At 43.6% G+C, this 11,581-nt stretch overlaps 1 protein-coding gene across 1 annotated transcript in view; it reads left to right on the top strand.

Moving 5' to 3' along the window:
* The first annotated feature begins 1,629 nt into the window (after positions 1 to 1,629).
* Positions 1,630 to 11,581, top strand: part of LOC117362928 — a 61,557-nt gene continuing 51,605 nt past the window's right edge. Inside the window, exon 1 of the mRNA XM_033950018.1 lies at positions 1,630 to 1,918. Coding sequence (XP_033805909.1) covers positions 1,630 to 1,918 — 289 coding nt within the window. The remainder of the gene's footprint in view (positions 1,919 to 11,581) is intronic.

The following is an 11,581-nucleotide window of genomic DNA, read 5'->3' on the forward strand; positions in this document are numbered from 1 at the left end:
GCATTCCAGGTGTCCACCACTCGTTGCGTGAAGCAGAACTTCCTGATATTTGTCCTGGATTTGTCCCCTCTTAGCTTCAGTCCATGTCCTCTTGTCCGTGTCACATTGGACATTGTAAATAATTTTTTTTTCCTGCTCTATTTTGTTGATTTTTTCAGTATTTTGAAATAAAGTGATATGCTAGCACTGGGGCTATTAATCCAGTAATTGCAACTTATGAACCACAAGTGCACTGCTACTTTCAAAGGACACATATATATATATGTGGAGAAAAAGGAGATCTCAGTTCAGCTTCATGGATCTCAAGAAAATTCCACAAATTCAAGCTAACACTATATAGCAGTAATTTTATCTCAGTTCAATTAGCATCTTCATTCTTCAGCCCTACCCAAACTCCCATAGGGAAAAAACCCAACTTTGTCACAGTTCAACCAAATACACTGGGTATACAGGAAATCCAACTTAGCTGTAGCAGGTCCCGATCCAGCTCTGTCTGAAGTCCTGGCAGATCTACTCTGAAGTTACACCTCTCCTCCTGGTTCAGGTCACACACTATCACTGTCTACATAGTCAGGCACCTGGGCACCCTTCTACTTCACCTGACAAAGAAATCCTTGTTTCACATTTCTGCTGTGTTAGGGATGGCAAAAATTCCTCTGTGCTGACTCCTAAAGGAAAACCAATTGTGACAGTAGCCAAAGCTTCCCGGAGATAGTGGCTGAGTAATGGAGGTGCAAACAAAAATGATGGGACAACTGTTACAACCTACAACAGGAAGTCCGACAGCCACTCCAGTACAGGGTGTCATATCTGCTCAGCCAACGGTAGGACAGAACTCTTTGAATATGTTAAACCTGATTAAAATTACACCAGAGGATGCTCCAGATGATTTTTTGAGCTCCTTTGAGAGGATTGCCACAGCAGCAGATTGGCCACTAGAGCAATGGGCTGTCTGACTCTTACCATGTCTGGCTGGTGAATCCCTAGTGGCCTTCCAAAGAATAGCCTCTGGACAGGCCAATAATTACCCTTCCATTAAGGCACATATTTTAGATTTCCTAGGGTACACTAGGGAAAACTATAGACCATCTTTCCTTAGTAGGCAGTTGCAAGATAGAGAAAGACCCAAAGTACTCTTACAGTAAGTAGGGGAGAGGTGGTTACAACCCTTACTAGCAGACCACGGAGCCCTGTTCAGTGAGATTGTGCATGAACAATTTCTTGAAGCTATGCCCTCAAATATAAAAAGTTGTGTACGCAGGCAGGGATGTCAAGATCTTAATCAGACCTTGTCAGTTGTAGAGGCATATTTAGATGCCCAAAGCCAGGTTGAAATAAGTAGACCCACACCCACCCCTACCCACACACCTGGGGACACATTGCCTATTGGGACTAGGTTCTTTAGAGCCCAGGGTAATAACCATAAGAAGTTCTCATCATCTATCCCTATTCATTGTGTTAAGGGTGGGGGGAAAAGGACATTGGCAGGGGGAGTGTAAGAGAAAGGGGAAATCCAGGTAGCTTGTGGTATCATTAAAGAAGAATCTCAGACTAAAGGGGGTATTTTCTCATAGTATCCATAGGGGGCATGAATTGGAGACATTTGACTCTGGGGCGGATCAGTCCAAGATGGCCCGTCAGTTTTGGAAAGAGGTGTTCTCTAAGGAAAGTGAAATGGAGAACAGGAACAGGGTCAAATTCAAGTGTATTCATGGGGATAGTAAACAATATCCAGTACGACCCACCCTCATCCGGTATAATGATAAGGTGTATAGAACCCCTCTGGTGATAGTACCCGAGGCACTCTTTGAAATTATACTGGGACACGACTGGCAAGGATTCCCAAAGGCTACAGAGGGAAGACAGTGCCTTGTTAACATCCATTCTCAGGGACCCTTGAGTGCGGAGCCGGAGTTGGGTAAGATCTTCCCTTTTACGAGGGAACTTTTCAGAAAATAGAGTGTAAGACATGCGCCCAGAGGAGGAGGAAACAGCAAAGGAGGGGTCAGGGTATGATACAGGTTGCTGATACCAAAGAAGTTACCCTACCTTTAGGACTGAACAAAAGTCTGACCCCACTTTGAAGGAGGAATGGCAGTAGGCAGACAAAAGGGAGAGAACCGGCAGGTTATAAAGCAGGGGCTACTATATAAAGAAGGTCCTGGGAGCTCCCCAGGGAGTGGAGAATAGAAATTGGTGGTCCCCCAAGGATTTAGAAGATTGGTCCTCAGAGTAGCCCACGACCATCCTTTGTCAGGACATAAGGAGGCTGAGGCCACCTTTAATCAGGTAGTCTGGCATTTTTTTTGGCCAGGAATTAAGCAGGAAGTTATGAAATTCTATCAGCCTTGCCTGACCTGCCAGAAGCTATCCTTGGCAAAACTGGCTAGGGCACCCCTCATACCTATCCCACTAATTAAGGAACCATTAAGGTGCATAGTGATGGACATAGTAGGACCCCTGGAAAAGACTCCTAGGGGGAACAGTTTCATCCTGGTAGTCATGGATTTGATTACCTGTTTTCCTTGGGCTTTTCCCCCTCAGGAAGACCACATCCACTGCCATCATGAAGGAATTACTGGGGCTATTTTGCATGGTAGGGTTTCCTAGAGAGGTTCTCATGGATCAAGGAAGCAATTTTCTGTCTGCTGAAATGAAGATGTTCTGAGAAGGGTCTGGTATTTGGCATATCAAAACCTCCGCCTACCACCCTCAGGCTAATGGGATGGTAGAGCGGTTTAACCAAACCCTTAAGCAGATGTTAAAAAAAGGGGTAGGAAAGGAACCGAAAGATTGGGACTTGCTGGTACCCTATCCCCTTTTTGCTATATGGGGGAAAGTTCAAGTCTCTCTAGGGCTGTTTGGGCGTCTTCCTAGGGGAGTGCTTGACATGCTTAGAGACAGATGAGATTTCCCAGAGGAGGCTGGAAGCAACATCATCTCCTACTTAGCACATTTTAAGGAAGGGTTGAAACAAGCTCTGAGTTAGGGCAAAGAAAATTTAGAGTGGAGCCAACAACATCAAAAGGTTTACTATGATAGGAAGGCAAGGTCATGTCAACCACAGGTGGGGGACCAAGTGTTAGTACTAGCTCCTACAGATCCACATAAGTTTTTGGCTCAGTGGAAAGGTCCTTCCATGATCACGGAAAAAGTAGGAGATGTTTATTACCGAGTAAGGGATAACAAAGGGCGAATTCGGACATGATGGACCTCTGGTCTGACTCAGCAGAGGCACTTCTTATGTTCTTATAAACAGACATACCACATTAACTAAAATGGTTAAGGGGCTGGAGGAGTTGCCGTACAGTGAGAGATTAGAGAAACTGGGCTTCTTTGAAAAGAAGAGACTGAGAGGGGACATGATCGAAACATTCAAGATAATGAAGGGAATAGACTTAGTAGATAAAGACAGGTTGTTTACCCTCTCCAAGGTAGAGAGAACGAGAGGACACTCTCAAAGTTAAAAGGGGATAGATTCCGTACAAACGTAAGGAAGTTCTTCTTCACCCAGAGAGTGGTAGAAAACTGGAAAGCTCTTCTGGAGGCTGTTATAGGGGAAAACACCCTCCAGGGATTCAAGACAAAGTTAGACAAGTTCCTGCTAAGCCAGAACATACGCAGGTAAGGCTAGACTCAGGGCACTGGTCTTTGACCTAAAGGCCGCCGCAGGAGCGGACTACTGGGCAGGATGGACCACTGGTATGACCCAGCAGCGGCAATTCTTATGTTCTTATGATGCCTCTCCTATGCCAAGGGTTGATGAATTACTAGATAGGTACTAGATAGGCTGGGTCATGCCCAGTTTTTGACAACCCTGTATCTAACAAAAGGATACTGGCAGATCCAACTCACAGACTCTGTGCGGCCTAAAACAACGTTCAGCACCTGATGGGGTTTTTTTTAGTTTAAGCCGTTGCCTTATGGCCTCCATGGGGCTGCTGCAATTTGCCAGCACTTGGTCTGCAAAGTGCTGAGGGATCACTATGATTATGCGGACGCCTATATCGATGACATTGTCATGCACTTGGCAACATAGGAACAACATTTGGTTCACTTAGCAACTGTCCTGAGAGCTTTAAGAAAAGCTGGGTTGATGGTGAACCCATAAAAGTGTTTTGTGGCCCAGCGGGAGGTCAGATACCTAGGGTACATTGTGGGGAGGGGACAAATATGACCCATAGTGGATAAAGTTGAATGTATCCAGACCTATCCTCAGCCCAACAATAAGAAACAACAGAGCTTTTTTGAGTCTCATCGGCTACTACAGGCATTTTATCCCACTTTCTCATCACACGCAGGGCCTCTAACGGACATGTTAAGAAAATGGAGCCCTGAAACCTTATACTGGGAAACCTCAACAGCCAAGACTTTGAATCTCTTAAGAACAGTCTATGTACCTGGCCGGTCTTAAGGGCCATCGATTTCTTCCAACCATTAGTCTTGCAGACTGATGCATCGGGTACAGGGCTAGGGGCAGTCCTTAGTCAGGAGAGTCAGGGGGTGGAACACCCGGTATTTTTTCTCAGCAGGAAACTGCACCCGAATGAGTGAAGGTATGCTACGGTTGAGCAAGAGTGTTTGGCCGTGAAGTGGGTGGTCCAAATGCTGGAACACTACCTCCAAGACGGAGTTTACACTTATTACCGATCATGCCGCTTTAAAGTGGCTCAATACCATGTGCAATAATATTGCAAGGCTCACATGCTGGTATTTGGCTCTCCAGGCATTCAGGTTCAAGGTGGTACATCGGCTAGGGAAGCTGAACACCAATGTTGACATTTTGTCAAGAATTCCTGAAAACACGGGGGTACCACAAAAGGTAGCTTTTAAGTGTGGGGGAATGTGACAATCCCTGCAATCCCAGGTTTTGTCACAGGAAAATTTAGGAAAACAAATATACCCTGGTGCAGGAGGGCAGAGCCCATGACAGAGAAATAGCTGATTACCATATGAGCACTGAGGATGAGACTGACACAGAATGGCAGGACAGACAAGAGCAGGAAAGTTTTGCCTTACCTAAGGCAGTGCCAAAACAAAGCAAGAAACTTCTACCGTTATTACCCTGTTCCTGTAAGACAGAAACCAGAGATAAAGTTTTCTCTCAGAGAAACCTTGCAGGCTGAGGAAGGAAAGCCCTTCTCCCATACAAGCCAAGGGGGTGTAGTTTTCCTCAGCTTAAAGAGAGGTTAAGGAGAGAGCTAGAGGAGAGACAGGAAGAAGCTTCCCACACACCAGATAGCTGAGGTAAGCAGCTCTGATTGAGATATGAAGAGGTTAGCTTGACTCCAGATTCCCTAATCTTAGAGCTGTGTGAGGCTATGAACTTTGAGGAGAGTGGTGCTGTAACAGAATCTTGGCCAGAGTAAATGGAGGTAGCCTGAATAAAACATGAGTTTGCTGGATATTTTTTCCTTGCTGCCTTTCCTTGTAGGCAGACAGTGGGGACTGCAATTGAAGGTACATTTTTGGACTGTAAAGTTTTCTGCATTATCTCTGTGCCTTAAACCTAAGGAACTGATTCTTTTTCTAAGCAGAGCAGTGGCTAAAACTTGGTCAAACGCTGAGCAGGAGAACTCAGCCTGTTTTGTTTTTCCCGTGATTCACTGTTAGCAGAGCTCTGTGTGCAGGCACCAGCTGCTAGCTGTTGCCACAGCAGCCCCTTTGATTGAACTGAGCCTGCATGCTACTCAGTAACGTTCTGAAAATCTCTGAGGTTAAAAGCTTGCCTGTTATCATTGATATGTTTGTAACAGCCCTGCTAACCACCATCCTGTTTTGATGAAGTTTGCTTTTGAGAACCATTCTTATATATCTGCTGCATGAATGCCATAGAAAATGTCTTTATGCTTCAGTAAGACCATTTTTGCACAGAATTCTAAACCTGCTGTCTCTCTCATGGCTACCTGTGCCTGTGTAGCCCAGCATTGCTAGTGTGTAAGCTACTGCAGTAAAACTCATCCTGAGGTAAAGAACAGGATTTTACTTCATTTGCCACTCTGTAAAGGGTGGAAAAGTTAACTGAAGGAATTGTTCTGAAAAAGCTACAAACATTCCTGAATTTAGACTCTGGTGAAGAGAACTATATTGACTTACCTGATAAAGTCCAGAACTCGTGGCTGAGTTAAAAGCTTTGGTTGACAGAAATACAACCCTTTTTCTTTTTGTTGTTTTTCCATGCTTACATTGAAACCTGCTGTGGAATTATATAACAAACCTTGCTTAGTGCTGCACTAACTAAGCCAATGGTATGAACTTTGATTTTGAGGCCGGTGGTCAAATAAAACCTGCATTTTTCTTTTGCCATCCTAACTGTGTGATCTATTAATTGAAAGGTCTACTGAAAAGATCAGATTTAGGCTGTTGTCTAAGGTTAAAAGTCCTGAAGAGTTCCCCTAGTTCCAGGGGGAACACGCCAAACCAGAGCAGTATGTCACAACCCAGCTGCCCACCATGCTCTTTGGGGGCACGGGTGTGACTATATAAATTAAGATTTTTGGCCCCAAAAATGGGGGTCTCGGTTTATATTTGAGCCCAACCATGAAGACCACTGTCGCAGCTGTCTTCCCACTCCAACTCCCTCCCCTTGAGGCCACTGGCGCTGCTATCCTCCACTGCAAATCCCGCCTTCCAAGGCCACAGGCGCTGCTCTCCTCCCTTCACATCCAAGATGATCGGCACTTCTGTCTACTTCCTCCCCCCACTGACTGGCACTCTGAGCTCCTTTGGGAGGACAGGTTAAAAAACTGAATAAATAAATAAATATCCTCAAGTACCAAGAAAATAAATCAGAGACTGAAAAGATGCTAGCAGCTGGTTACATCTGGGCAAGGATACAGTGAGAGAGTAAACATCTCCATAGATAGTCTCGATGTGTCAGCCATCTTGGAAAGATCTCTGGATGATGAGACTAATAGAACTATCTTATTAGTATCATTTTTTTTTTTTTAGCAAGACAGAGTTAGAATATTTACATTGTACTGTCATAATTGCACTTGTTTATTTTTTGGTAGAAAATGTTTGATATTTCCTGATTTGTATAAGATAACACAAGATAAAAGAAATTCCTAGTTGTGGCTCAAGAAGTGTATAAACTTAGAATGCAGGTCTTTATTAGATTTCTTTGTAAATGTATAGTGACTTGAGAAAGCTCACAAATAGATCTTTTTTTCAACCTTCAGAATTTCATAGATAATAAGAAAAGGTCTATCCTTTCTTGGGGGAGTGGGGGTACTTGGGACATCATGATTAGTGACACTGAAACTTTCTACAGATATTTTGATATGTGTACTCTAATAATGGGGAGAACCATCTTTTTTTAGGTTGAATATATATATATAGTTATTATCTCTACAAATCTCCTATTTTAATTTCTTAGATTTTTTTTAATTTCAGTTCTGAACAGAAAACTTGAAGATATTATTTCTTATGTTAATTAATTGCAATTATTATTACCTAGGACAAGTAGGCAGCATATTCTCACATGCGAGTGATGTCATCCACAGAGCTCGGTACGGACAATATCAAAAGTGAACTGTCACTTTAAATTTCAAAAAACTTTGCGACTGCCCGCACGGCACATGCATGAGTGCCTTCCTACCTGACATAGACTCATGGTTCCTCTGTTCTTTGTTTTCTGTGGAGCGAAGAAGTGATTTTTTTTCTGGACTTCATCCAGTTAGCGTTGCCTTCAACCCATATCGTTTTTCTAAGGCTGGCCTTTGCCATTATTTTTCCTTTGTTTTCTCAGTTCTGAGAATTTATATCTGCTGTCTATATTTTGCACTATATTTGACTATTTTTCTATAGTTGTTACTGAGGTGACATTGCATATTTTAAAGTCATCTGCCTTTACCTCTTTGAAAACCCCCCGAATATAAATGATAATTAACATTTTCTCTGCATACAGTGTGCTTTGTGGGTTTTTTTATTTTGTGGTTACCATTAAATATTAATAAGATTATATTGTGTGTATATGAAAAATGGATGGAAGAAATCGCATTACAATTAGTACTATTATGGGGGTGGAATCGGGGGCTGAGTTTGGGTGGGTGGGGCAGAGCTTGGGCAGGGGTACTCAGTTGGTATTTGTTAGGCTTAGGGGGTACTTGGCTTGAAAAGGTCGAGAAACACTGATTTAGCCAACATTCCCTGTCTGGGGGGAAGAATTCTTCGGTAATAGAGGCTGCTACTCAAAAGCTGACTCAGCATGAGCAGAATTGGAACTCTTTGAATAGATCAAAAACTAAGAGTCAACAATCCTAAGTCTGCTCCAAAACCAGCTTCTTATTCTTATGAGACGATATACTGCAACATTCTCTTCTTCCAAACCACCACCATAGAAGAGACAAAAGCAGCAGTAACCTCAAAAGACCAGACTTCAGCTCCTCAAAAGCTAGCTCAGTCTTTTTGACGTGCTTCTAGAGAGCATGGCCACCATATCTCCCTCTCTTTCCCTACCTATTGGAGGTCGACTACAATTAAATAATTGACTGGCTTTCATCATGATGGGTCCCAAAGGTCATCAAAGAGGGTTAATCACTCCTTTTCATTACAATAGCTCCAAATCACTCTCCAAGAGAGTCCTCTTTCACATCACAACAGACGTCCCTTTCTCTTCAGGAAATCAAGGCTTTGCTTCAGCTAAATGGTTCCTCCTCAGAAAAATCAGGGGTTCTACTCCAGGTATTTTCTAATTCCAAACAAAACTGGAGATCTTCGTCCATTTCTCGACCTCCAAGACTTAAACAAATATGTAGTCAAAGAAAAATTTTGCATGCTATCTTTAGGGACTCTATACCCTCTTATAGAACAAAATGAATGGCTACAAAGAGGCCTACATTCATTTATCCTTAAACAAGCAGGCAGTATATTCTCACATGTGGGTGACATCATCCACGAAGCCCCGGCACGGACAGTGAAAAGTGTAGTATCACTTTAAGCTTTAGCAAGCTTTTTAGACTGCCAGCACTCTGCATGCGTGAGTGCCTTCCCGCCGGATGCCAGCTTGCGAGGTCATCAGTTTTTCGTTTTACACGGATGTATCTTTTCTTTCTCTGTCGAGTTGCCTTCTCGTTTATATTTATTTAATTATTTTTCAAAGTAGTTCAAGTTTCTCTTCTATTTTTCTTTTGAAACAAACGATGAAGAAAAGTGGATAAGTAAAATAATATTTGTCTTTCCTTAAACTTCTTTTACTTTGCGGCCTGTACACAAACTTCCATTATAACTTCATCTGTGATCATCAATGGATTTTTGGTTGCTTTTCTACTCCAGCCCAGCTTACCCTCTTCCACTGTATTGGACTCCAGGGCTATAGATTCGAAGAAGGAAAACACTATTGAATAATGTCAAAGTTTTCTTTCCTTGTTTGTTTATTTCACATATAGGTCTGGAGTCGGACTTCTAGTTCTTGGGTCTACTGTAGCTGGTATTGGAGGTCATCGTTGCTTCCAAATCCTAGGCTGTAAAGGATTTTTCTTTATTTTCATCTCAGTTTGAAATAAAATAAACCCTAGGCTGTACTGAGCAGGGCACCTGCACCACTTTTTAAAACCGGTTAGTGGCTGGGACATCGACAGAAAAACCACCTCAGCCAAATTGAATTCAATGGCTGAGGAAAAAGACGAGACCACAATGGGTGAAGCCCGCAAAATAAAAACAGCGAGGAAAAAAAAAAATGTCCCCAACTGATTTTTTGAAAGAAACTAACAAGGTAAAGAAATAAATCAAATAAGTAGGCAAAGGCAAAAAATTGAATAACGTTCAAGAAACACGACTTCTTAGCTCTGCAGAAAACTAAGAACTGAGGAGCCACAAGTGGTGTTGGGCGGGAAGGCACTCACGCGTATGCGGTACGGGCAGCTCATGAACTTTCTCAAGTTCTTAAAGTGGCGATGCACTTTTGAAGCTGTCCATACTGGGGCTCTGTGGGCGATGTCACCCACATGTGAAAATATCTGCCTGGATAATACCTGTTATGGTAAGTAACTGTGCTTTACTTACAAGGAAAACCTTTGAGCATCTAGGCCAGGGGTTGCCAGAGCCACATGCAGCTCTTCTGCCATGTGGCTATAGCTCTCTAGGCCCCGACACTTTAATCTTCCTCCCAACCTCCCAATTCCCCTCTCCTCTGGGCCTACCAAGGTACCTAGTGGTCGAGTGGGGGGTCTTTGTGGCAGGAGCCCCTGTCACTCCTGCCTCCTCTCAGCTGCCTTCTAAAATGGCTGCCACGACCTCTTGTGGCAACATGTGGTACTACAGTAAATGCTGTAAAAAGTTACGGCAGCCATTTTAGAAGGCAGCCATGTGGTGGCAGGAGTGAGGACAGCGCTCCTACCACGAAGACCCCTCTGGACCACCAGGCACCTTGGTAGGCCTGGGAGGGGATCGTGGGGTTGGGAGGGGGAGAATCTTGGCTATGGGCTGGGAGAGGGGAACGGGCATGGGAGGGGAGGGAGGGAGGAGTGGTGCAGAGGAGTTGGAGGGAAGAAAGAGGGGAGAGAAGCTAGATCTTGGGGAGGGAAGAGAGAGAGTAAGAGACCTGGAATTTCTCAAACTCCCTTCTTTACACATTGAAGCTCTTTGTAAATCTTGGGTCAAATTTTTATGATAAATTGGCTCTTTGCTTTAAAAAGGTTGCCAACCCCCCTGATTTAGGCCTAAATGGTTCAAATTATTGGCAATTTTTGGGGTTGGGAATGGAGAAGTGTGAAGAAGAAAAGAAGCACTGGTGTCAGATGACTGACTACAGGACGTGCCTCTCGCTACGAGAAGCACGTCCTGTAGACAGTCATCTGGCACCTCTCCTCCTTGCTAGTGTCTTGTGGCACATCTAGAATCATAGTATACCACGGCACACAGTTTGCGATACACTGACCTAGCAGTTGGTTGTAAAATTGCAGGTGTAGATGTTATGGAGCCTTAAATATTTACAGCAACAGGAAATTTCAAAAACATGTCTTGATTATTGAGGTCTGCAGCCCTCCCACCTCATTGTGCAGCTTGCCATTTAAAAAATCTCTGCTAGTTGCAGTCTAGGGACCATTATAATAGCTTCATAAGAAAAACTTCACCTCTGAGGAGGTTGAAATACTGGTGTAGGAGGTAATGAAATGTTGGAAACATTTGTTTAGTTATGCAGGGCAACGGCTTAGTGCTTACACCAAATAGAAGGCATGGGTTATGGTCTACCACTGCCTGAATGCTGATTTTCACAATGAATGTGGAGGACCTTAAGTGTAAGTGGTGGGAACTGTACAGAAATACCACGACAAAAGCTGGTGGTAACCCAGCAATAAAACACTGAGCACATAGAACTACAGGTCCTCCAGACCCCCTGGTAAGGAGGCATTATGGGGCATTGGGGACCTGGATATTCCATGGTAGCCAGGGACTAGTGGTAAGCCTCAGCTGATACACCTTTCTGCAAACGTATCCAGCCACCTCTCCTTTCAACTCTGTCCATAATAAAGTTGTGTCTGCTGAGTGCGGGATGTAATGCAAATGGAACCATTTCTGTGCATCTCAGTAATTCTGTGGGAAGGGGGATAAGGATGTGTTATCTAACACAGTGTTTTTC

This window comes from Geotrypetes seraphini, chromosome 6, assembly GCF_902459505.1.
Source record: "Geotrypetes seraphini chromosome 6, aGeoSer1.1, whole genome shotgun sequence".
Lineage (NCBI taxonomy): Eukaryota > Metazoa > Chordata > Amphibia > Gymnophiona > Dermophiidae > Geotrypetes > Geotrypetes seraphini.